The sequence below is a fragment of the Miniopterus schreibersii genome (assembly GCF_964146895.1).
Source record: "Miniopterus schreibersii genome assembly, chromosome: 1".
Lineage (NCBI taxonomy): Eukaryota > Metazoa > Chordata > Mammalia > Chiroptera > Miniopteridae > Miniopterus > Miniopterus schreibersii.
Window position 1 is genome coordinate 20906737 of NC_138101.1, and position 27570 is coordinate 20934306.

The 27570-nt window shown below is 43.2% G+C and overlaps 1 protein-coding gene across 6 annotated transcripts in view; it reads left to right on the forward strand.

Moving 5' to 3' along the window:
* TBC1D1 (TBC1 domain family member 1) overlaps positions 1–27570 on the forward strand; it is a 197391-nt gene that overhangs the window by 88080 nt on the left and 81741 nt on the right. For all 6 annotated transcript variants that reach the window (XM_081143415.1, XM_081143413.1, XM_081143414.1 and 3 more), the window contains 6 exons: positions 8866–9336; positions 11165–11254; positions 13002–13106; positions 13618–13747; positions 19657–19748; positions 25835–25945. In XM_081143415.1, coding sequence (XP_080999541.1) covers positions 8866–9336; positions 11165–11254; positions 13002–13106; positions 13618–13747; positions 19657–19748; positions 25835–25945 — 999 coding nt within the window. The remainder of the gene's footprint in view (positions 1–8865; positions 9337–11164; positions 11255–13001; positions 13107–13617; positions 13748–19656; positions 19749–25834; positions 25946–27570) is intronic.

Consider the following 27570-nt stretch of genomic DNA (forward strand, 5'->3'; position numbering starts at 1 on the left):
TGTAACTAGGGGTCCAGGCAGTTTATGCAAAGGTTGGGATGCTCATCACGCATTTGCCCAAATGGCTTATTGTCGAGCAGAGTTTGTGACAACTAGCATAAGGTACATTGGAATTGGATCCTGACTAGGTTATAAAAGGCTTTTTATAAGGTATTCCCATTGTGTACAGGGTTTGCAGTGAGTGAAACTGATGCTGTCCTTATAAGAAAGGGATGAGATGGTTCTGTGTGGGTTGACATGTCAATGCTATAGGCCCGTGATAGTAAAAGTAAGTTTCAGGGCATTGTGATGTTCCCTCCCTTTTTTGTAAAGGAAATTACCATTTAGTATACACAGAGAGCCACATGTAAGAACCACCAAATTCACTGGGTATTTCTGGCCTGGCTTATCCAGTGAACCCACTGGATTATGGGTGACTTTATATGTTTCTATATTTTTCCTTTTTTATACAAGACTGTGTATTAAGTTTATTATTGGAAATAAAAGATGACTAATGCTGCTGCTGTGTTTTAAAAGGCGGTTGGATTATAGAGAAGTGGTAGAACAATCAGTACTTGTTTCTCCTTGGTTCCTGAGGTTGGGACTTTCACACCGAGGCAAGATGCCACAGCCGGCGGCCTCACCACGGCTCCTGGGAGGGAGTCAGAGGCAAGGCTCAAGGCGTTCCTCTCTTCCTGTCCTTTCTGCTCAGTAGCAACCTGCCCGCAAAAGGTCTTGGTCATAAAACAATTGACCTTTCAGTTCAGCCCAGAGACGTCAGCCCCTCTGGCCTAGAGGCAACCTCTGCTGGAGCTGACAGGGAGCCCAGGCCCTGGGGACTGGAGGAGCAGAGTGTGTGAACCAGGGAGATGTCTCAGGGGGAAAGTCACATGCTATATTTTCCTCTTAAAACAGGGATAGAGAGGGAAAGAGTTTGAGATCAAAGCCTATGTTTTCCAGTAGCCACCTTAATTCTGATAAACGGATTCCATTCAGCATGTTTCAAGTACACAGAGTGAAACTGAGGGGCTGCCTGGGGCCGGTTACACGTGAATTGGGGTATTTGCACATTGTGGCGGGCAGTCAAGTTCTAGTGTGATTACAAGGACTAGACCTGTGGCTTTGGTGGTGAGCATGCCCCCTCCCGTGTTTGTGTCTGGCCTGCATGGTGCTGTCTCCAGCCTTGCACTGAGTTACCTGGGTTCTGAGACAAAGCACAGCCTCCGTGGGGACAACTCCGTTTCTTGTTGCTGAGGCTCAGAGCCCTACACCTGGCACACAGAGCTCTCATTCAGTTCCTTTGGGAGAGCAAAGCTTTATCTTTTGCTGGAGAAAGAGAAAAAAGGCCTGCCCTTGGAGATCTGGCCCAGAGAATTCCTTTGCTGTGTTTTCCATTGAGGTAGATTCTGTGTACAGGTGAGCAAAGGAGGGGTGTCAACCAGAGAGAGGGCAAGACCATGTGCCACTCCAGTGGCCCCAGGCCCTGGTGCGAGGGGAAGAAAATCGCCTTCCGAGAGAATCGGAATAATCTTCGAGTGGCAGATTTAGACCTTTGCGTGAGGCACCGTGGAGACCCTTTGTGTCCTGATGCTTAGTCGTTTTGTGTCACATGTGATTACAACCCTTCCTCATTCTGTGTGGCAGGGAGCACAGGGGCCGTGAGTAGTGGGTAAGCAAGTCATTCAAGCGTGAATTCCACTTTGGCCTGTTCTGAACGTTTTCCAATATGATCTAAAATTTCATATATTCCCTTTATTTTAGAGGGAAAAAACTGAGGCCCCTCCCAGGCCATCATCCTCCAGGAACAATCACTGTCCTGCCCCGGTCATCCTAGCTTAGTTTTGCCCGTTTTGAACTCTTGCAAGAATGGAATCATGCCATGCGGTTCTTGTACCTGCTCCTGTTGTCATGTTTGCGCACCTGCCACGTTGTTGCGCGTGGAACAGCTTATTCTCATTCTGCACGTCTTGGGCTGCGCGACTGTGCCACGGACTTTTCAGTTCTCTTGGTGGACACGGGGTTGTTTCTGGTTTTCTACCATTGGGAATGCCGTGCCCTGGCTGGTTTTGCTCAGTGGTTAGAGCGTCGGCCCGTGGACTGAAGGGTCCTGGGTTCGATTCTGGCCAAGGGCATGTACCTCGGTTGCAGGCTTGGTCCCCATTGGGGCGCGTGCGGGAGGCAGCCAATCCATGTCTCTCTCACATCGATGTTTCTCTCCCTCTCTCTCTCCCTCCACCCCCCCCGAAAAAGCAATGGGAAAAATGTCCTCAAGCGAGGACTAAAATAAAAAAGGAATGCCGTGACGGTCCCTGCATGCAGCGTTGGTGCGCCAGGGCACGTCTGTGGCGGATACCGTGGGCGGGAATTGCCGGCTCCCACGCTAGGGTTTTAGCTGCTCTGAGATTCCCAAGGACTTCTGTTTGGGGGCATGAATGAGAACAGGTGAAGGACTCGTGTGTCGCCTAATTGAGGGGCCATATGCTCCTCCTCGAAGTGTTGTGTCTAAGGTTACTGATTTGCGTGTGAAAACACAACACATGGGCAACTCATTCGTTTGAAAATAAGTTTTAATAAGTTTAATATGTTTGGTCCTGGATGATTTTAGGTAGAAGCAAGACAGTATTGGGGCCCAATGCTCTAGCTGATTTTCCTGTTTTGTTTATAAACACACACTGTGTGACCAAGTATTCCGTTACTGATGGTCTCTGCCTCAGTGACCGAATTTCAAAAACTGATGATGGCATGTGTCCTGGAGAAGGAACCAGAGCTTTGTTTGATGGTTTCTCGTAGCGTAGTGACGTTTTTATTTCCTTGCCTTGTAGAAAAGGGACCCCAGTGTCCCTTCTTAAAGATTTTGTAACATACATAACTAATATTGGGTGATTGCTGTTATTAACTGCTAGCTCATTGTATTTATTTCTTAATCTTTGAGAGATTATTTTGAAGTAAACTTTGATCAGAATTATAGAGTAACATTTTTTATAAGGCATTCACTCTTAGGTATTTAATTAGCTGAGACCTTTGAAGTGCAGTGAATTTATTGGCAAATCAAATGTGCCCTTAAATGGTATAAACAGTTCATCAGGTACCTGGGTGGTGATTCAGTATTTTTGTCTGCATTAGTTTTTTCACCTCTGTTGTGAGCATGGTCTGTGCAGTTGGGCTGCATCTGTGCTGCTAAAACCTTGTAATCAATCATTTTGGGGTGCAATGGTGTGGGGGACAGGGTGAGCATTCCTTATTTCGAGCATAACAAAGGACAGGTGGTAAATTGGGGATTCTGCCCATTAGAATTTGGAGGGCCTCTGAAAACTGCAGGTGCCCGGGCCCGCCCTCCAAAGCAGCTGCTTCATCTGCACTGGGGTGGGCTAGACATTCACTTTTTAAAATATTGGCAATTCTGATGTGCATCTGAGTTGTGAATCAATACACTAAATGAAGAGGCTTGGACTTTGAGGACTGATGTTCCCAGGTTGAACATTCAGTGGTTTATTCCATGATTTCTGTCCATATTTATGCTGACCAATCAAAGTGTTTTGACTTTTAAAACTTGTTTTAGAAAACTTACAAAATAATTTCATAATCTTACAGTGGTATCTTCTCCCACTCTTTCATTTCCTTTTTTTACCTTCTCGCATTTCCTTTTGTTCCCTCTTGCAGCTATTAAATCGCTTCTTATGTGGATTGTAGTCTCATTGTTTTAAGGGTTTATAGAAACGTGTTGGTTTAATCAAGAGGTTGTGGTGAACCTTTCAAACGATCATTTGGAATATAACGCTGGGTGTTGTGTTTGCATAGACTTTCCATATGGTTTGAAAGCTGTGTCTATCCAGTTTGCCGTTTCAGAACTAGGGAAGCGGACTACTACTCCTGTTTAATGAAAAATAGTGATGAATGAGGGTGTGTGGGCCTGTGGTGGGGGCTAGCGGTTATTAGCGTTTCATATGTGCCAGGTGCTTCCTCAGCCAGCTGATGAGCACATCTGATCTCTCTTTTGGAAGATGTAGCATATTAATCTGGCATGTGGCTAACTGTAAGCACAGAGCAGGAGCTGAGGCTTCAGTAGGAGGTAGGGCAGGCAGGCAAGGCAGACAGACCTCTGCTCAGGACAGCCGTCTCCAGCACACATGCTGTGCCTCGCTCCCGTTTGTGTTCCTGCGTCTATCACATTATATTGAAAAATCACATATTTAGACGTGTCTCTTACCTCCTGCACCTCAAGCCGCATAAGGTCGGGGGAATCACGGATTACTCATTGTATGAGGTGTATTCACATCTTTGTGTTGAATCTTATCTCAACAGGTTGCATTGTTGGATACAAATGCTCACACGTGTCCTGTCTAGATACTGTCAGACAGGTCTTTTATTCTCTTTAGATGAAGAAATGTTCTTTAGTATTTTGTGTGGAATTCAAGGGATGTAATATGGAGTGAAGAAATACTTGGTTTAATTTAGTTTCCTTCCCCTATTTACCTTGTTTATCACCAACAAATAAAAAACTGCCACTAATTACCAACAAAAACAAAACCCAAGGCTGTTCTTTCTGGAATGTAACTGCTGAATAATTATTTCCTGTTTGAAGTGCTTGTTTTAACGCCTGGCAGTGGGGGAACATTTCATCCAAGGGACAGAGTACAGTGTCGCCTGTCATATTTTTGCAGTTTTGGAATGTTTTAATGTTAAATAACAGGAAAAAGTGCTAGAATTTAAAATACAAATACGTGCTTCTTTAGATTCATTTAATATTTATTTGTTACCAGTGGACAGACAAACACTGTAAATGTAAAATAAAATGACTTTTCATTCCAAATATTGTCTCAGGGCTCCTAAGTTCTTGTGAATAAAATTACACCTCGCAGTGTGTTTATAATCCTTTAAAATCCCTAAATCCTTAAAAAGAAAGTTGACCCAAATGTTTAAATAGAGATTTTATTTATAGAAATGAGTATTTCTGACTCTCTTAGGGTATCATCTTCCGGATACTGAGTAACAATGATATTCACTTAAGCCTGCTGCAGAAACTTCATACTACACCATGCATTTGTTAGTATGTGAACTCGAAAGAAACTTGTTTTGGTTTGAAATAAGTGCAGATTTACATTACAGTTGAGCTTTAGTATAAACTCAAATAGGTCAGCAGAAGAGTAGTTCAGTAAAATTTCATATCTAAACAGGGCCTCTTTATTATTGATGATTCCTTTTTGTTGTGAGTCCCAAAGTAAAAGGAAATAAAACCAAATCTCAAACTCTTCTTGAATTTATTCCAGTAAAATGTTTTTCAGATTCTTGTTTTTGCTTTGGTTAATTTTGATTTACTTTATCTGCTTATCTGCAGTCAGAAATGACGTAGATATTATTGCTGTGACTAAACTAAAAAAAGATTTTTGTTAAAAGTACCCAGATCATATCAGTGGGAATAAATTCCGCTGGCCTCAGCGTGTTTGCCTGAAAGGGTCTGTATGTTTGTAAATATTGTATCTTGAAGTATATGTTCTTGTAGAGACTGAAGTTTCACCTTGAGACGTTTTTCAGTTAAGTTTGCTTCTTTTGGGGGTAAGTATTGGCAGTCCCCCCTTTTTTTACATATCTCTGTAAGCTGCCAGCTCCAGCAGACCTGCCTCAGCCCTCGGTTTATTCTCAGTCGCCTCTTCTCCCTTCCTGGACACCAGAGTCCTGGCTTCCCTTGGACCTCAGACATCATCCTTTCCTGCCTTCCTTCCCACTTCTCTGCCTGAAATGTTGGTATATCCTAAGGTCCCATCTTTGCTCCCTTCCTTTACTTTCCCTTTTTCTCTTTCCAAGGTGTCAGCTACCTCCTGTGTATGAGCTGTCGACATCTGAATCTAGATCTCCTGTCTTAGGGGCCAGGCCCATTTGTCCGTCTGCCCACTAGATGCCTTTACCTCAGGTCCCCCTGGTCTTACTCAACATGTACAAAAGCAGAACTCATTGTAATAGCTCCCCAGACCTGCTTCTCCTCTGTTTTCCTGACTTGGGCTAATGGCACAGCCATCCACCAAGAAGTCTAAGCCAGAGCTCTGCAAGTCACATGCAGTCTTCAGTTCACTCACCTCCTCCTTCCAGGTGATCATTAAGTCCTTTGGATTCTGTCTTTCAGAATCTTCCATTCATCCTTTCTCTCGATCTTCAGTGCTTGGTTCTTAGTTCAGGTCCCAGCAGACCCCATGTCAGTTACTCGGTACTCCACTCCCTTCCCAGGCAGGGCCTCCTTGCATTCACCTCACACTCCTGAACCGCTGCCTCCTGGCATGGAGTCATACCTGGAAAAATGTTTGGAAATAAATGAAGTAAATGATCCAGTTCTCTCATGTAACAAGTAACAGTGCAGGTGAGTCCTGGACAGAGTTATAAAGAATGGAGAATTCGAGATTTCCCCACAAGTGGACATTGTACCCTCACTTTTCAGAAAGCAGCGCCCAGGTCTGTTCTGGTAAAGGGAACAAAACAGTCAATAGAGTTTTACACAGTTACACACATTTGGAACCTATTTTTTAAATTTAAGTAGTCTCTTAGTATACTTGAATGATTTATAATAATCTTTAAACATATTAGATTTTTAACTATTTATGATTTCTTGTTGAAACTATGGGCAATATGCCTTCAAATATTCTGAAATTGTTATATTCTTCTGGTCAGGATCCCAGTGATTTTTCTAACCCCAATTACCTCCTTTCTACCCACATTACACATAGCACACCAGAGCAAGGAGAGGCAGGCCCTGGTCTTGGACTATAACATGTCATTTTAGGATTCTGATTAAAGTATAGAAGAAGTTGGTGGTTGGAAAAGCTACCGCAGCTCAACCCTGACCAAGCTTCTTTGATCCTGTGAATCGAGGGAACGGCCAAGTTCTCTGCTTTGTGTCTTACTCGTGTCTGTGCCACTTATTGCTGAGTCATCATAAATGTATGCGACTTGACACATTTTCTCTCTCCTTTGATACGTAATGAAAGGCACCATTACTCACTTCAGATGCAGCGGATGACCCAGCATACAGAAGTGTCAGTTATTTTAACCTCAAAGACTGGTAAGCTTTGAATTTTCTGTTCAGAGAGGGGCGTTAATAATTGGGAAGGCTCACGTGACTCCTGATAAAATAATTCCACACACTCGCTCAGAAGAGCGACAAGGTTCCTTACTTGCAGAAATTGGTTATTTTTCTTTGAAAAACATCATTATTGTTTACCTCACAGAAACAACTTTTAATAAGCTCCCCCCCCCCCCCCCAAAGAGAGAACTGAGGCTGTCATTGCTGAGGTTCTTTGGTGACTTGTTGGCGAAAGTGTGAATGAAACCTAGACTTCTACCTCTCTCTTCTTTGTCCTGCCTTTTTTCATATTGATGAGCAATCTTGAGGCCTCTGTATGCTATATAATTACTTGGCAGTAGAAGAGTGAGCTACAGCACAAGCAGATAGTGCAGATGGATGTTTGATGTCTGTTGACATTTCAATTTACTTAGTATCATTTAGGTTTTGTACTTCTGAAACCAATTTTTAAAATTTAATATTTCTAAAGGTATTTTGATTCTTTATATGATAAAATACCTTGAAAGCATATATCATAACCTTTATGGCAGAGAGATTGCCTTTAGGATGTGCTTCATATGAAATCACAAGAGATAAATCTTTTGAGTCATTGGGACTTTGGGGATTATGTCATGAGCCCAGAATATAAGCATAGTTTTAAAATCGATTAAAACCACTTTTCTTTACTGTATGTATTGATCTTTGACCTGAGTTGAAAAGGTTCTCCCCCCCCCCCCCCATAATGTTGTTAAATGACATTGGGCCTATAGGTATTAGACTTTAAACTGAATTACCTAACATAGAAAAAAGGGAAAAAAATTGCTATGGATGTTAGGTCCTGACAGTAACTAGGCACTTCCTTATGGAGGTAGAATCCATGCTTGTCTTGTTTTAGCGTGTGCCTGTGTGTACATCATCCGGATGATTGCACCCCCTGCAGTGACAGATTCATCTCTGCTGCTGCTCTGAACTCTGAAGGATCTCCTCCCAAGCTAGAGATGAGAGGGTGTAGCACTGGGGCGACGATAGCGCACAAGAGCGTTTTGTTCATTCTCTTGATTGTCACTTTACATTGAACCCAAAGGCTTTGGAGTCTCCGTGGGTAGGAGCTCCAGTGTGTTGCTGGTTAATGATACTGTTATGGTTGCTTACTCCTTGATTAAAACCTCCAAGCTCTGCAGTGAGTGCTATCCAACTGTGAGAAAATACAGGACTCAGCAATAAATGGTCAGCTGTCATTGAAGAAAATAATGATGTTGTGATTTGAAGAAATGTTTTGTAAGATTATTTCAGTCTAGTCGTGTCATCTTCATACCAACCATTTATTGTGGATGACTTTCCAAGGTACACTGCTATGAGATCTAGAGCAACTGAGTAGTATTTTGGTGAGCCACATTGGAGGTGAAACTCAGGGTGGTGGTGACAGCTTCTCCAGAGCCGACCTTTGGCTTTGGTGTGGGACCAGCCTGCAGTTGATTCCAAGGCTTGCTATGCTGGCTGCGCATAGTGGGCCAATTGACTTAACCTTGTGGGGTGTTGTGGGTATGTGAACCCTCTAGTGTAGCCCCTCGGATGTAAGAGGTGCTTAATAAATACCGTTCCTCTTCTCTGTGAAAGTTGTGCATGGGAGGGCAAACTTCTTTTTCTAGAAGTCTGGTAAACTGACTGAGACAAATGCCAGAAAAGGAATGGACCGGTTCCCTGCAGAACCCTCTTGGTACCATGTGATGGAGTGTGCAGCGGAGCCCAGGGGAGAGCACGATGTTGGCTTCTTGTGCACGTGTGTGTGTGTGCACTCTACTGCGTGTGCCAAATAACACCCCCTCCTCTCTGTGCAGGTGCCGGAGATCATCAGCTCCATCCGCCAGGCCGGGAGGATTGCCCGCCAGGAGGAGCTCCATTGCCCCTCGGAGTTTGACGACACCTTCTCCAAGAAGTTCGAGGTGCTCTTCTGCGGCCGGGTCACTGTGGCGCACAAGAAGGCCCCCCCGGCCCTGATCGATGAGTGCATCGAGAAGTTCAACCATGTCAGCTGCAGCAGGAGAGCGGAGCTGGACTCGGCCTCGCAGCGCCCCGAGCCTGCCGGCCCCGCGGGGGGCGCGGAGCCGGGCCCCCGGCCCATGCGCAAGGCCTTCTCGCAGCCCGGCCTGCGCTCCTTGGCCTACAAGAGGGAGCTTCAGGACGGGGGCCTTCGCAGCCACAGCTTCTTCAGCTCTTTTGACGAAAGAGACATTGAGAACCACCTCATCAGCGGGCACAATATTGTGCAGCCCACAGATATGGAGGAAAATCGAACTATGCTCTTTACGGTAAAACATCGCCAAGCCTCGTGCGCATCCCCAGTCTGAGAGAACGTGTTCAGAACAGAATCGGCTTTGTTGAGCTTTTGGATTGATGTGCAAGTCTATATATTTTTATCCTGAATAGTTCTTTTCTCAGGATAAAATCCCTGCTTAAGTCCTCAGTCTTTAAAATCACCAAGGGGAAAGATAAAGAGAATTCATTTCCTTGTATAATTTTTATCTCCCCCCACCATGCTTGTAAAAATGTATTTTCATTGCAGAAAGAACACAGTTAATATGTGTAAAAGAGGCCCAAAAAGGGATTTTAAAAAATATTTATTAATTTCAAGTAATCTATTTCAACAAAATCTTTTTGGAAAATACTTCTTCTTTGCTATTTTTAATAATTTGTAAAACATTTACTCTCTGTAAATCAGGATAATTGGATTTTGAGATGGTGTGATATTTTGAAATTTATACCTAAACTGATAATGGGCCAAATGCCAGCAAAGGAATGGACAGGGAAGCTTTCCCTGGTGTTTGGTATTCCTTGGTCCCCTGCTGATCCAGGCTCTTCTGGCTGGGCTTGCCCTCCCTGGGTGCCCCCTGGGTCTGAGCTGATGGGTTTGGAGCTGTCCCAGCAGGGAGCTGGCCTCTGAAGATACAGAGAGCTGATTGTTCCTTGACCCCCTTCTCTGTTCTTCCTTTGGCTTAAAGCTGACCAACATTCTAGAGAGAGCAAAATTACCTTAAAGGTCATGTCTTGTTTTTGTGTCTAACTCAGGGCAGTCAGATGGGTGAGGGTAAGGAAGCTGGCTACTCAGGTTAATGCTGATGGATGTATGTAGGTTTAAGATCAAGAGAGTGAGGTAGGGAACATAGGGCTGATTTCTTTCTGTTTTCATCATAGACCTAGTATACTGAAGGGTGCTACTTGGCACTCAGCCTTGTACCTTAATCTATATTTTTAAAAAAATCTCTCTTGGAGTCATTGGGAAAGTAATTGTATGACTGCTGTGTACAGGGTCTCTTGCAGTACATTAGAAATACGTCAGTAAATAAACATGTGGTCTTTGCCCACGTGGAATTTAGATTCTGGAAAGGGAGACCAACAACTGATTGCAAGTAATTATCTCATTAGAGCTGTGATAAATACTTTGAAGGATAAGTAGAGGATGCTGCAAGAGCATCTGGGGAAGGCTTCTTTGAGGAAACGATTTTCACCGAGCAGAGGTTTCAGGGTGACTCACTAGACGAGTATCCTGGGTTCAGGGAGCAGCAAGAGAGAAGGCCCTGGGGGAGGGATGGAGCACAGTTAACGGGCGGTCATGGCAACTCAGTCCTATAATGAAGTCTATTATGCTGACCCACATCAGTAAGACAATGTTAATTTATGCTAGTGTTCTAACTTTGAAAAACTAAGTAGTACAGGAATGCCTAACACACAGTGTATACTCCACAAATGATAGGTTATTTTAACAATAACTTTAAAAGACTTAGTAAGAAATCATTAGAAAACCATTTAGGAAGTTTTAAAAGAGATCTGTTTTCTGGAAGATTCACTTATGTGGGAGCTGAGGCTTTGCTGCTAACTTTTGGATATTTGATTTTGTCTTTCCATCTCAAAGAAGACTGCTGTCTTACAAAGGTGATGCAACCCAACTTGTCCTGTGCTACCCAAAATCCATAGGATAAATTACAGTCTTTTCTACAGTGAGGTAGTAGTCAGAATTTTATAGAAGCCTGCCCCTTTTACTCTCTATTTTCATAGGTCATGAAATGAGAAAGTTTGTGTGATAAATTTGAATTCAACTTTCATGAGAAGCTGGTTGCTTTTTTTTGTTTATCTTTTAAGATTGGTCAATCTGAAGTTTACCTCATCAGTCCTGACACCAAAAAAATAGCATTGGAGAAAAATTTTAAGGAGATATCCTTTTGCTCTCAGGTAAGTGGAGACGGGTTATTGGCTCAATTGCAGTTGAATTTTTAATGAATTATTTTAATATCTGTCCGTCAACAGAAGTGCTAAAGGTCACAAGATGTATGTGCTCTAACTATTTGATTTGTGTCCTTGCGTTTCTTTCTTTTCCTTTCGTATATTAAGGCAAAATACAATTGTAATTTTGAAATTAAGAATTTTGTTTTTAGAAACAATAACCTATTGGAGAAAATAGGTCTACTTTTCTTTTTTTGCAATTATGGGTAATGTTCCTGAGAGATGATTCCTAGGTGTATATGTGTATGTCTGTGTGCACATTTTATATACACATTCATACATACACATAAGTACATATTTTTAAATAGATACTTATTTCTTCTTTACAAAAGTTCATGACATTTTTTGAGTACCAATCATTATTTCTTCTTCCTTAAAATATAGTAGATAATGATTATTTTTGAGGATGTTTTGCTCAGAATACTGTCTATTTGGGTTCTTTCTTGATACTCTCCCAGTGTGTCTCATAGAGTTTGGAGAACCTATCAGTTATAAATGAGCTGTGCCAGTTTTACTCAGGATCTTCCTAACAAATATGAGGTCACTTAACATTATTGTTTGACTATTTTTTAAACTCTGACTTCTCATTTCCTTACTTCCATTTTCTCTTAATTAATAAGATGAAAATCTCATTTTTGTTGATTATAACATGATCTACTTAAGGATTCAAAAGGGAATTTTTCCCCCCTCAAAATGTGAAAATAATGTTCCTTAATAGATTAATTAGGGAACCATTTAGAAAGGAACAGTTTTTCCAAATCTTGTTCCCTTCAGAGTAACCTCTAGCACATGCTCAACTTGGCTATTGGTGAACATTGTTTGAGATGCTAGCTTACGTCTGTGATTTCCCATTTATTGGAAACTATTTGATCTGAAAGTGAGATTCTCCACAGAATTTTTCCCTTGATTTGCTGCTATTTCTATTGAAATGTTAATGTTAAATGTTTGCTTTTTCACATCATAGTTTTATGATTTCCTAAAGTTTACATAATCGCCTGAACTTCCCGCTGTTGGCACTCATACCTCTCAGGCTGGTGCTCTCAGGAGATCCTGACACATTAATATTTATGGACGATGTCTTATCTGTGTTAAGGAGCCTCTTAGCTGATACTCAAAACATGTTTAGATATTAATATTTATTAAAAAGAGCTCTCAAGGAACTAAGATGGAGCCCTGGCCTTAATATCTTATGTTTAAAAGCTTCTCTGTTCTTTGTGATTATAATTTCTGAGTCATTCTATATAGCAGTTTACTTCAGTAATTACCCGTTTATTTTATAAGTACATGTTTTAAATCTTTTCTTTTAACCTTTGTGTCTGTGTGTGCGTGTATATGTGTACAGTTGTGTTTCTTCATTACTCTCAGGTCTGCTTTTGACTTTCCAAGTAACTTATTCTTTAATACCTAAGAAAAGTTCTTACTTTGCTGTGTCAGCTTTCCTCCCCTTCCTTTTAGTACTAAAATGAGCATAGATCTTATTTCTCTTATCGTGGGAATAATCAGGGTGACATTTTAGAAGAACAGTGTTCATCCTCATATTTGAGAGATGCTTTTAGACATTTAAAATATCTGAAATAATCATCGTTTTATGGTGTTCGTTCATGTTTCATGGTGTAAATTTGCAGTTGCCTTCCTGGCAGTGATGCCCCTTTTGGATTCAGCTCAACATCCCTTCCTCTCTCCCTGCCTCCAACAGGGTATTAGACACGTGGACCACTTCGGGTTCATCTGCCGAGAGTCTTCGGGAGGCGGAGGCTTTCATTTCGTCTGTTACGTGTTTCAGTGCACAAATGAGGCCCTGGTAAGCCGGGGGGCAGCTCTTACCGGGGAACCTTAGCCACAAGGACTTTCACCTGCACTCGTTTCTCTTTCCTTAGCAAAACCTCTGTCTCGCTGACGAATCATTATTTGGCTTTAATTATTCTTTCATGACTACTGAATAATTAGCATGCATCCGAGCCTTACTTGGATGTGCATTTTCAATTTTCACTATTTTCGAAGAACCAGCTTGCCTGCACCCTCTGGTTTAGCAATTTAACTGTTGTTTTGAACTTTCGATGGGAGGAGGTGGCTTTTTCACTCAGTACTGCATTTGTGTTTTTAGTTTTCTCTCATCCCAGTAAGAGCCTTGAGCATCTACGTAGTGTGTCTCAGATGGTAATCCTAGCTGATATGATTATTACCCGCCAACCTGTGGCTCACAGTCCAGAAAACTCTTAAAATGCTAAGTCTTTCCACAGAGTTCTTAGTGCTGAGCCCAGCTCACTTTAAGCGGACTGCTTGTGGCTACAGTCCCTCTTCTCTCTGATCAGGTCGATGAAATCATGATGACGCTGAAACAGGCTTTCACGGTGGCTGCTGTGCAGCAGACGAAAGCGCCGGCCCAGCTGTGCGAGGGCTGCCCCCTGCAGGGCCTGCACAAGCTCTGCGAGCGCATCGAGGGTGAGTGGGGGCCCCTTTCATGCTTTAACCTGGCGGGAGGGAAAGGCCCCCGGAAACTGGGCGATCTGCATTCGCTGACAGGTTCTGCCCAACAGAGGCTCGTATTAGTTACCGGGCTCGGTGACCTGTCAGCATGCAGTGAATGTGTTCCATATGGCAGGTGATCCGCAGAGAGAAATCCACGGCCCCTTCTGCCAGCTCCCCTGCAAGGGGCTCTGAGGGTCGTGGAGGGGTTAAGGAAAAAGGCTACAAAACCAGCCCGGTTGTTAATCAAGGTTGTGTGAGTGGCCGGTCCTGTTGGCTGCTATGGAGAGATCTGGTAAGATAAGAGCTAAAGAATTTCCACTGGGTGACGAAGGTCATCGGTAACCTCTGCCAGAGCAGTTTTAATGGAGCGCAGGGGACAGAAGACGGGTCGCAGGTGAGGAGCGAATGGGAAAGAGTAGAGGACGTGGTGACTGAGTATGGACTACAATTTCTAGAAATTTGACTTAAGGGGGAACCATAATGTTATGATCTGCAGTTATTATTTGTTGAGAACGCGGGATGTGCCAGGCACTGCGCTAAGCCCCTTCTTTCCCATGTATCCCGATCCCTTTAAACCTCACCACATCATCGGAGGAAAGGGGGCTGTTTATTTTGCACATTGTAGGGGTAAGTTGAGGATTAGAGAAGTCCAAGCGTAAACTAGGGTAAACTAGGAATAAACTGGTCCAGGAGTCAGGTGGGAAAGCCCCAGCTGTTACCCGCCACCAGAGCCGGCCTCCCAGGAGAAGCCTGTGCAGGGAAGAACCAGCGACTGTGCTTTTCACAACCGGAGGGTTGAGCAAGTTCAGAGCCTGGGGGGCCTCACGAGTCAGGATGGACCGGAGGACAGGATGTTCCTTCTGAAAAGGGGAGGGAAGTGCTCCGCGGAGAGTGGGTCTGTCGCTGGGAGTGCAGGAGGGGCTCAGGGCCCAGGGCCCAGGGCCAGGAGGAAGTGGTGGCCGTGGTGCTCATCAGAGGGAACCCCGAAGTTGAAGGGGCTCATTTCTCTCTCTCCTGGATTTTGTATTTTGTTCCATTTATGGGAGAATCTCTAAAACATTTTTGTGTGTGGTTTTTGAGGAGAATCACAGAGTTAAACAACCCATGTTACTGTTAAAAAACAAAGATCTGATTGTTTCTCACGTCTCTCTAATACTTATAAGCTCTACTGGTGTAAAGAAAAACATTACTATTTAAATCTAATTTCATTTTTTAAAAATAAAATGTATTATTTTATCTTTTTTAAGTGCACAGTTCAGTGGCCTTAAGTGCATTCACATTGTTGTGCAGGCGTCACCACGTCCATCTCCAGAACTTTTCCATCTTTTCACACTGAAACTTCCTGAACATCATCTCTCAGTTTTCCCCTTTCCAGCCCCTGGCAGCCACCATTCTTTCTGTCTCGAGGAGTGTGACTGCTCTAGGCATTTCCTATAGGTAGAATCATACAGTGTGTGTCCTTTTGTGTCTGGCTCATTTATTTAGCATAACTTCTAGTTTCATTCATGCTGCAGCATGTGTCAGAATTTCACTTCTTTTTGAGGCTGAATAATACTGCATTGCGTATATTTACCACATTTTGTGTATCCATTCATCTTCTGGTGGACATTTGGCTTGTTTCCACCTTTTGGCTATAGTGAATGATGCCGCTGTGGCTTGTTTCCACCTTTTGGCTATAGTGAATGATGCCGGTAGTGTACAAATACCTGTTCAAGTTCCTGCTTTCATTTCTTTTGGGAATATACCCAGACTGGAATTGCTGGATCATAGGGTAATTCTGTGTTTAATTTTTTGAGAAACTACCGTAATATTTTCCACAGTGGCTGCACCAGTTTATATTCCCATCAACGATTTCTCCACATCCTGGCCAACACTTGTTGCTTTCTGTTTTTTTATTTTATTTTTTATTTTATGATAATCCTAATGGGTGTGAAATGGTATTGATTTCACTTTTTATGTGAGCTAAATTAACAATTTTCATCTTAAGGTTTTTGAAAGTTCATTTTCTGGCATTATAGGTGCTATTTAAAATGAATCGAAATGATTAATATTTTTAACTGTGTTTTCCCAGTTGTTGCCATTTGCTGACATTATACAAAATATATCTGGGAACAAGAAAAGCTGGGCTTTAACTAAAGGGCCCATCTGAGAGGATCACTAACCCTTTCCTTAGTGGTTTTCAAGATAAGGTGAACGATGACGGAAATGTCCCCTAAGAGCTTATTAAGGAGCCAGCAGTGACTTTGGCCATGCAGATAAAGCAGATTGGGATCTGTGGGGACTGGAAGGATTCCAGATTTCCACCTGATAAATCTTTCTTTGGTCTGGCTTAGCTTTCAAAAAGTCGTAACTGCAAAGTTTAATCAGGGTGGGAATTTTGCAGCTGTAGTTTGGGAAGTATCATTTAATTCATCCTTCACCTGATAAAATCTAAGCACACAGAAAGCTATGCTGATGTAAAAGCATCCATCACGTAGGCTGGTGAGGGTATGTTTTGCCTGCTTGACAGGAAGCATTTCCAGAGTGTGGATGGAGCGTTGTTAGAGGTGTGCTCAGCAGGGGAGGTGCTAATCATTTCATGAACAGTTGGAGGCCCTTGCTTTTTGCTCTGTTGCATTCTAATCAGTACAGTGAAGTAAGTGGTTTATTAAAGCTCATTGCATGTTCCCTTAAGAGTAGTTCTAATGGGAACATATGGTCTGGCCGAGAATTCCATAAGCTGTGGAGAGGGCCAGTGACATGGCCACAGAGAGGGAGACCTCAGGACTGCGCTGTGTTAATTGATACAGCCACATCATGCCCCGGGATGTATAAAATAGAGTAAATACATGGCACACATTGACGGCGTTGGACACGTCACCCTAATGTGCACTCACAACACATGAGAGGTGCGTCTGTGCTCGGGTTTGAGTTTGAATTGTGTGCCACTGCTAGTAGTATTTATGCAGTGTTTTGCTATTTTAAAGTTTAGAGGAGTGTTTTCAGAATTACTAGAATGAATTATACTTTCACTGAAAAGAAAACAAACAGTAGAACTGAGGTTTGCACTCTAAGTAAACTCGCCTCTGGCTGCGCCAGGCTCCCCAGCGAGAGCCTTTTCCACAGTGACAGCGGGAAGGCGGCGCCCTGGTGAGGGGGCTGCGGGGATGGTGGTCTGCGAACGCCCTGGACTCTGGTTCCCTTTCTCTAGCCACCCTTTCCCCCTGTAAAGCCTTTTGGCATCACGTTGGGGATGCGCCACCTCGCTGCAGAAACCCCCCAGGACGCCCTGAAGGTGGTGCGAAGCCGTGTGGAGGGTGTGGGGTAAGCGAACTGGACCGGGGTCGGATGGCCTCTGTTTTGAGTGGGGGCAGGAAGGACCGAATGAGTCCAAGCATCCTGAAGACAAGAATAAAACTTGCCGAAGGATCTCTCGTACCTGCTGAGTATGAAGAACAGTCTGTGCCACGTGAATTCACCTGAGGTGGTTGGAAGTGTATTATCGGCCCAACTCTTCTTAGAGCTTGGGTTTCTCTCCACATGTGAGTGTCTCATCAAGCAACACACTGTGTTCGGACTGGGATGGTGACACTGTGTCAGGGACATCTCCATATGCGGGGAGGCTTGTTAGTTACGATCACTGAGGGCTGATGTTACCATAAGTTTAAACACTTATTTTGATTCTACATATAAGTAGTTAGTACAGTAGAATCAACCATGCATCTCCCTGGCTCCTGGGACCTGACATCTTGCCAGAGAGCACCTGAATTTGCTCTGACAAAACCCACCTGTTCTTTCTGCACTTTTACCCACCTGTGAATTAATTCACTTGGTATCGAAGCCCTCATGTGTCAGATGACCTAACTCTGGGTGAAAGGGAGGCAGCGACTGTTTAAGAGTGATCTCTGGAGGCAGATAGGCATGGCTCAGATTCTAACTCCGTCCCTTACTTAGCTGATGACCTTGGACAAAATACTTGACTTCATCGAGCCTCAGTTTTTACTTCCATACCTTGGATTACTAAAAATAGTTCCCATTTCAAGGATTATTTTGAGGCTTAAATGAGATTTTGCATGTAGTATTGAGCAAAGTGGCACAGCAATCACTGGAGAAATACTGGCCTTTATTTTTATGGTGGCCTTTTAGGGTTTTCTTGGCCAAAAAAACCCCCCCAAAAAACAAAACAAAGTGGGAAGGAAGGAAGAACTTCTGGAAGCCAAAGTGGCTGCAAGTGTGAGGAGGGGAACAGCGTCCTCGCCACTGCCAGTTAGGAGGGAGGAGCTGTGGGGCAGGCTTGGCTGCTGGTCGGCTCCTGTCCTTGGACGGGTCACCTGTCTCCTCTGGACCTCAGCAAATTCATCTGTAAAGCAGGCAGGACTCCAGGTTCCTGTTGCAGATTTGAGAGGTGTCCCCTCCTGGCCATCCTTAGTTGTATAGGTGCATCCCCATGGTTCTCCGGCTCCTGGAGCACAAGACCGGGCCCTGCCCGGGGCTCACTCTCAGAAGGAGAGTGGCAGGGGGATAGGGAGAGGGCCACCCCTGGCATAAAAGTACAGGCATTGCTCGGAGATAGTACTGGCTCAGTCCAGACCACCACAATAAAGCAGATATCACAATAAAAATGAGTCACACGAATTTTTTGGTTTCCCACACATATAAAAGTTATATTTACACTATATTGTGTCATAGCATTATGTCTAAAAAAACAGTGTACGTACCTTAATTAAAAATAGCTTATTGCTAAATAAAAATAAAAATAAAAATGCTAACTATTACCTGAGCCTTCAGCAGGTTGTAATCTTTTTGCTGGAGGTTGCTACAAATCTCCAGTTTGTAAAGAATGCAGTATCTTCAGAGACCAGGGAAGTGAAGTACAGTGCAGCAAGGTATGTCTATAATACCCAGCGGTTGTTTTCATGGTAGTTAGGTCAGTAAATCCTTTCATTCTAAATCTCATCGTGTGGAGCATTTATCCCTGACACCAAGAAAAAGCAAAACAGGGTCTGAGCCATATATGTGTCGAGAAGGATCTTTCTGAAATATCAGACACTAGTGGGCACTAAAACTATGACTTTATAACTTTTTCTCGGAATCCTCTGTAATGGTAATTAAATGGTCTTAAGAGTATTACCAAGCAAGTGGTGATAAAAGGAAAGTTGTTAGCCGCATGATTCAGTTTCATGTGAAGGAGTCTAACATGCAAGAGAAATATGTTGGTCAGTTTTCAAATGGAGCAGTAGTTGTTTCTCCTTAAGAAAAGTTATCGAGAGCAAATATGCATGAGAATTTATCTTTTTAAAAATTCTTTAACATTTATTTTAGAAAAGGGTGGGGAGAGAGAGAGAAACATTAATTTGTTGTTGCACTTATTTATGCATTCCTTGGTTGATTCTTGAATGTGCCCTGATTGGGGATCGAACCTGCAACCTTGGAATATTGGGATGGTTTCTAACCGACCAGCCAGGGCAATTTATCATTTTCTGAGGACAGTGTTCTGATTGTGTGAGGGGCTTGAACACAGAGCGGTGCCCAAGAAGTATTTTGGAACCTCACAGGCTTGAGATAGAGTCCAAGGTGGTGGTTTTTGGAAATATGTCAGCATTCAGGGCCTCAGTTCCCTTAACTGTAAAATGGGGATAATCAGATTCTCTTCATCAGATTGTTTTGAGTATGAAATGATAGCATGCAGACCTGGTGTTTAGGACGGTGCCTGGCGCATGGAGGGCCTAACTAAAAAACGTTAGGTGGTGTCGTTGTCGGCAACTTTATTGGTTAGGATTTCCATAAATCTCAAAAGCCTGAAGTGGGTGGGTGAGACTGTAAAGGGAGTGAGTGTAGGAGTGTTCACTCTGCCTCATAACTTTTAAATATGTTTTCATCTCTCTCTCTTTTTCTCTTAATAGGAATGAATTCTTCCAAAACCAAACTAGAACTCCAGAAGCACCTGACAACATTAACTAATCAGGAGCAAGCAATGATTTTTGAGGAGGTGCAGGTACAGTCCTGGTTTTTATTTTCCACATGGAAAGACAGGGCAGCAGCTCACCAGGGAAATACTCTATAAAAAATAGGAAACCGGAGCTGTCACGGCCCCGAGGAAAGCGCCCTGAGTTCCTCTTGGTGGAAGCTTGAGGAGCCGCATGGGTGGGCCAGGTCAGAATTGCAGATTCACATCAGGTCTTGGTTTTCGTGTGAAGACAACAAAACTAGGGAAGCGCTCCCTTAAAAATGTATTTTAGAATGAGAGAAATTATACAGTGGGAGAGCCTGAGCCTGGGGACGTCAGTTGCTGAGCACTCGTCTGCTCCGTGGGAAACCTCTGCCAGCCCCTTCTGGGTCTGAAGATCGGCCCCAAGTATGGGAGTTGAAGGAGACATCATTTTCTATATGAAATTGAACATTAATTGTTCCTCTTGTCTTCCTATTTTTTTTAGTTTTGAAAGTAAATTTAGATGATGTTGTCTGCTTACAACTATATAATATTATGAAACCTAAACAAAATACAAAACGAAAACCCAAGCTTGTGGGCTTTCTGCATTAAACCTAGAAACTGACTCTCATCCTTGCATTTAGATGCCACGTATCTCAGGGAAACCACGCTGCGTGCGCTGGCATGCCTGTGGTCTGTTCATTATGAATCTTTAATGAACTCATCAAAAATTTCACGTCTGCTGTGGCCCAGGGGCATTTTCTATGGCTTTCAGGCACTTTTCTAGGGAGTTAAGCACATCAAAACAAAGAATAAATATCTCTTTTGGGGGGTGGAGGAGAGCGGTAGGGGTCCTGCAAATAGAGGGGTCATTAAACCACACAAGAAGGCTCGCAGCTCTCCCTCCTCACTCTGGGAAAGACTCAACAGCTAAGGCCCAAGGTCTGTTTTCTGTTACTGTGAAAAATTAAAGGATCATCTTTCTTTTAATCACACGTTCAAGTTCTCTTAATCCCCTGTTCTCCTTCAGCAGAAGGATTAATATATGTTAGTAGAAGGAAAGCATAGGAGGATATTTTTAAATTTCATAAATAACTTAGGATGTAATTTTCATGATTTTAAATTGGCTTTACATTTTCTTGTTTTCTTCTGAATCGACTTGAGACACACCACTTTTTTTTTTTTTATTTTTTATTAAAGGGTATTTAGAGTTCTAAGTACACAGCATGCGTAGACAGATTTAATGTGATGGGTCTGTGGAGTTCATAAGTGGATAAATGGATGGTAATTTGCTTCTGATTATTAATGCACTTACAGAGTGCTGTCAAGTCACTTTGGGGAGCATCCTTCCAGCCAGTGTAGACAAGGCATATTCCTCCCTAATGCGAATGTTCTCTTTTATGTAGATAGCACCACGTAGCTTTCCTAAAAACAGTGCAATGAAACAGGATGGGAAATACACAAAATATTTTTCTGCAGCAATGAGAAGTGTCTAATGGATGTAATTTTAATATTCTCTTTGATCTGTACAAGTTTTGAGACACCGAATACATATGACAAAGACACTTTAGAGAAAAGCAGTGGCGCAGTTTTACTTTAAAAAAGTGCATTCAGTTAACATCCTGGGGCCCCTGTGTGTTGTCCTGGAAGGCTCTGTGGTTTTTTGATCAGCTTAAAGACCAAAGGGAAGTACTGGGTTAGAAAAACCAGCTCAGACTTCGTCGCCCATCACTGTAAGCTCAGCTTTTCCTTGATTGATACGAATTTGACACGATCTCTTCTGCTAATGGCTTATTGATTGTCTTGTTGAACTACTTCCTCAATGACCATTATGGTTTTTGTAAAACATTTCATAAACCAAGTCACGATTTCCTTTTAGGTAGCAGTGCCTAGTAATGTGTTTGAAAATCATACATTTCAAAAAGATCATGAAGAAAAGGTGGCTCTGCAGTGTCATGAGCCCTCCCATAAGTAGAATGGCTAGTATTTTCCCCCATACAGTCCTTCCTGGAGGGTAATTTGTTTCTGAAGAACTCTCCAATGGCACATTTTCATAGGACAAATGTAATTATTATTGAAATTAATGGTACGTGATCACCTAAATAGTTATTAAAGCATACGCAATCATGTTTTTGTAAATAAATGTTTAATGCAAAATAAAATGCAACCCAAACAGAACCATGAAGAAAAAGAAATGAGTAATTATCATGTAGATGATGCTGAAGGTTATCACCGCTGCAGACATGCACACTTTCAGCTCTTGGAGAGGAGAATTTTGTGCCAGATGGATGTCTGGGCCTATTAACCCTCCTCTTCCTTTCTTTCTTAAAAAATATGATTTTATTAATTTGAGAGAGGAAGGGAGAGAGAGAGAGAAAGAAACATTGACCGGCTGCCTCCTGCGCACCCCCGCCTGGGGATTGAGCCCGCAACCTGGGCCTGGGCCCTGCCCGGGAGTTGTGCACATTTCAAACATATCTAACAGCCAACGTGAGGATGACTCCTGGGGCCTTGCTGTCGCCTCAGGCTGTGGGCTGAGGGGCCACGTCCCAACCGGGCGCCTGGGTGAAAAACTGCTTCAGGCCGAAGTAGGGCTAGTGAAGAAAATGTCTCAACGCCGCTTCTCCCGTCTGAGTGAGTGTATTTCAGGGATGACTCCACTGATACTGAGCAGACAAATCAGGCAGAGTGACGCTCAGTCGGTGTCAGGGATGGACTAGATGAAGTGACTTCTCACCAGTTAAAGATCAATGGTTAGAGGAGCTATTTTTGACTTTGTAAAGAATATGTATCAACTCCTTTGGATATGCCATGGTTTTAAAACGATTTCTCATAGGATTTGATTATAATTTTTTAAAAGAGGTCAGAATGTCGTGTCCAGGTGAGCACTGCAGTTTTAAGTCATTTCCTCCAAAGACCGTGAGCTTCCTCAGCTTTCTGTATCCATCAGTCAGCAGCGGGAATTTATTTGTAATGCTTTTACAGCCAGTTTCTAGGCCCCTCATACAGATAAGGTTAAGACCCATCATTGTTTTGTTATTGTTCTTTTTGAAAAAGAATAAAAATGCAGTATAACATAGCCCCGGGAAAGCACACTGGTCAGCGGTGCGTAGTTCAGTGGTTTCTAACGAGGCGGATGCACCTGTGCCCCAGCGCGGGGACAGAGAGCTAGAGCACTGCCCGCCCCTCAGAGGCCCCTGGCACTGCCCCAGGTCACCGCCGTCCCGGCTCCTGATGCCCGTAGCTTAGTTTTGAACAAGCGAGTTAATTTTTGACTGCGAAGTATGGTTATCCAACTTGATTCCCCATTCTCCCCCTCACACTTGTCTCTCTGCCCAGTGAGTGTCCATAAAATGAAGTCCCCTCTAGGAAATAATGATTTGCCACTAGGGAGGATGGTGAAGTCCCATGGGAGGTAGGGGGAGATGACACCTTGCTCATCAGTGACCTCAATAGAACGGCAGCCCCTAACCATGTTCTTTTAAGGCAGGGTTTATCCTTGACCTTGTCCGCCCCCGTGAAGATGCGCGTCTCTGCTCTGCTGACTTTCCTCTGTGATGTTTAACCGGCCCCGTGATGTGGTCTCTGGTTCCCCTGCTTCAGTTTCTAATGCGCAGCAACTGTGCCCAGCTGTACTCTCATTTTCTGCCCATTTGAATAGTTTCTTTCACGTGTATTTTGAGGAAAAGAACATGTATTAATAATGCTCTTTATTACTGCTTTCTTAGCCTTTTTTGATATTTTGAAATAGACAAAGAATTTCTCCCAGAAAAATGCACATTTTCTTGTGAGAGTAGCCCAAAGATTGAATTAAAAGATACACAAGAAAAAAGAATGGGTCAGCCCTCAGGTGCCTACACCAACTGAGGGGCTTCTTGTAATTCTTTTCTGAACTTTTTTTTTTTTTTTTTTTAAATAAAAGAGACTTTATTCTTTAGAGTGGTTTTAGTTTTACAGTAAGTCAAGTTCAAAGCACAGAGTGTTCCCACATAAACTTCCACCTCTGTACCTCCCACCCCAGCCAGTTTCCCTTCTTAATAACATGTTGCCTAACTGGGGGACATTTGTTACCATTAATGGTGTGTTATTATTAACTGAAGTCCGTAGTTTACCTTAGGGTTCACTCTTGGTGGTGTACATCCTATAGGTTTGACAAATGTATAAAAACAAGTATCCAGATTTGTTTTGCTGCCCTAAAAATCTTCTGTGTCCTGCCTGTCCCTCCATCCCTCCCCTCTCCTCCAAACTCCAGGCAACCACTGATCCTATCTCTGGTTTTGCCTATAATTGGGATCATACAGAATATAGTCTCTTCAGATTGGCCCCTTTCACTTAGCAATATGCATTTAAAGTTCCTCTACATCTTTCCAGGGCTTGACAGCTCTTTTTTTTTTTTTTTAGTGCTGAATAATATTCCATTGTCCGGATGTAACACAGTTTATTCATTCACTTGCTGAAGGACATCTGGGTTGCTTATTATAAATAATATAATTTGGCAATTATAGATAAAGCCGCCGTAAACATTTATGTGCAGGTTTTTGTGTGGACATAAATTTCCAACTCATCTGGGAAAATACTAAGCGTTGCAATCGCTGGATCATATGGTAAGAAGATGTTTAGCTTTGTAAAACGCCAGCTGTCTCTGTCAGTGGCCATACCATTTCTAGTCCCACCGATAACGAATGAGAGTTTCTGTAGCTTTAAACTCACAGATATCTATTACCATCTTGGGGTCAGCAGTGTTCAGCTGGGATTGTGGTACTTGACCACCACTTTCCGTTAGTGAAGATCTGATGGGATCTCTCTCTGGAAAAATCCACTTGTTGAATAAAACATGTACAGTTTTATAACATCAAGGTTCGTGGCTTAGAATCCAGGTTGAGAGCATCTGTTCTAGCCCCTAAAATAGTTAACCTTTAAATCTGAAAGTTGAAAGAACAGAAAGTCCTCAGTGAAAACAACCCCTTCTAATTATTCACTGTCTTTTTCTTGAGTAACAGGAACAGCTTATTTTTCAAAATGATCTTTAAGAGGTGGAATGTCAGAAGGTCTAAGTTAGCACTGCCTTTGCTTCATGTCAAGCTGGTGGCATGAAGGATAAAACCACTGTTCCTTAGTTAGCTGGGGAAGGAGGTTGCCAAGAGTGGTTGACCCAGACTCAGATGCATGTGTATTGATCCATCTATTACACCCCGACTTTGTTTAAAGGGCAGGCTAGAAGTTTGGAGAAGGGAGAGAGTCCAGCAGCAGGACAACGGATAATTGTTCATCTGAAAAAAGATGTGTTTCCAAAGTATATACACTAGAAATTGTGTGTATCTCGAGTAATTCAGTTTTGTTTTCTTCATCTTCAGAGAAAACAAACCATTAAGTTAGATGGTCTTCTAAAAATGGACTCTGATTGTTTTGAATCCGAAGACTGTGGAGCTGGAGGAGACCTTGGAGTTTGTTTTGTATACCATCTTCGTTTGAACAAACGAGGACACTAAGATTAAGTGATGCCTTTGGTCACAGTTGTAGGCAGCACCTAGAACCTGCATGCCCTCGTTTCCACTCCCGTGTGCTTTGCCACCACCCTGCCTGAAAAATGAAAGACACGGAGAATGTTTTTTAAGTAGAAAGAAAAAACATTGCGTCGGTGCCATGAAAATTTGTGTGCGAGTGCCTGCCTTGTGGGGCTTCCAGAAAGCGCGTGCTCCGTGACGAGCACATGGGCCATGTGGAACCGTGACCCTGGGTCCAGTCGCTCTTTCCTTTTCCATTTCACTAACCACAGGAGTTTATAAACGTGTAGCCACCATGGCTCTTGACCTCTGTGTTTACACAGATTTTGTTCTTCTGTTTCCAAGACTGTTTATGTACTAAATATTTTGACTGTGCCTCTATCTGATGTGAAATATTTATTTTAGGTATAAGGACATCCGAGGTGAAAAGCTAAATCTGCCCCACTGGCTGGCCCCACTGTCTCTTTTAAAAAATTATCTCCACTTTGGGGATCGTTGGTGCCCCCTAGTGATCTGATCGGGTAAAAACAGTAGTTAATGGATGGAGAGCCGCTGGCAGCCTTTCCAAAGGGATGGTTTAGCAGTCTTGTTGACAATGAAAAATAAATGTAATGCATTCTTATTCTTCTTTCCTTTTTTTTTTTAAAGAAATTGAGACCAAGAAATGAGCAGCGAGAGAATGAATTGGTTATTTCTTTCCTGAGATGTTTGTATGAAGAGAAGCAAAAAGTTCACGTCCATATTGGGGAGATAAAGCAGGTAGGAGTTTTTTTCTCGTCATAATTTTACCAGGACACTGTGTAAAACAGCCTTGAGGGTTTTATGGAGCTCCGAAACGTGTCTTGTCTCCCTGTATTTTATTTTCATTTGTTACACGTGTAGGGAAGATTTGAGGACATTCAGACTGTGCCAGAGAAGGCGAGGCCTTCCTGCATCGCAGCGAGGGTGGCGCGGCTGCTCTGGCCGGAGGCCTGGTGCAGAGCCGAGAGTGAGGCTCCAGGGTGGATACTGGAGCGGGCCTCCGTCGCCTCCCCTTTCTCCCTGGTGAGGTGGGGATGACATCATGTCCACCTTCAGAACCATGTAAAGTGCCCGGCGGCTCTCTGTAACGGGAAGGCTGTGTGAATGGAAGCCAGCCCCACCGAAAAGTCAGAACGTTAGGGAGCCTGCGTGTGTGTGTTCAGATACGGAACTTCTGTTAATCCCATTTCACATGAGGGAGGCACAGTCTGCCGTGTCCACTGCTGTCTGCAGGCTTTGGGTAGCTTTTCTGTTTGAGGGGTGCTGTGTCAGGAGCTGGGGCTGCCTGCAAGTCTCTGTCTTTGAGAAGCTTCCATTCCGGGAGTCAGTACACACGGTGCCACAGACCATTTTTCTGTGTTTTTTGGACTCTGCGTAAGTCGAATCATAATCAGTATAGCTTCAAAACATGTATTTTATATTTGTTTCAATTACTTGTAGGTCAGTCAAGTTAGAGAAAAATCAGTGAAGGATGTTTAAAAACTCAATTTCCTAAAAGTATATCGCCGTTTTAGAAAACACGGAATGCTTGTTCTAAAGGCGCTGTAATGTCCAGTCATGTGCCCTGTCCCCGTAAACAGCCTCCTCTTCTCTGGTGGCCTTACCATCGTGCGGTCTTACCGGGATGCACACACAGCAACTCTCCCCATCGAGTTTCTACCTTGCAGTCAGCTTTGGCGATCGCGTGCTGTTCTGAGCTCAGAGCTCACGCACAGTGTCTGGCAATGTAACTAATACCGCTGGCCGACTGCAGGCTCCCTCGGCAGTGGCACTAACGCCAGTACACTGCCTGTGTCTTTGGCCTTTGGCCTTTGTGGTTGACATTCCTCCTCTCCAGCCTGTACCCGTTAGACAGCGTGGGAGTGCTGTGCCCCTCCCGTCCACCTTGAGGTGGGCCACCCTGTCTAACTTTTCGGTTGATTCTCTAGTTCCCTTTTCAACCTATTTTTTCCTATTTCCATTGCTTTCCCCCCTTTTTGTGCCACTAATAGTTTTTCCTTGTTCTGATTTTCCCCCCTAACTTGTCCCCAACAGAAAATGATAATTTTAAAATGATTTGTAACTGATAGAGGGGAATAAAGCACTTAAGGTAGATGGAAAGATTTGACGTAAGTGCCAACTCATTTTTATGAAGTAGGTAGCATCTTTATGATTTGGGCATAGAATAGTCCAGTGGAGAAATATATTTAATGGTTTTTTCTCTGTGGAAACATCAGATGATTAAATGTAAAAGAGACCAAACCTCACCACACGGAGCTGGCTTCTGGCCAGTACTTTCTCTCGAGGTTTCCAAACATTCTGTCACCCGGGAGGCTCACATCTGTGCCTGCAAAGAAGAGGCCCTGATCCCCAGATGTGTTCAG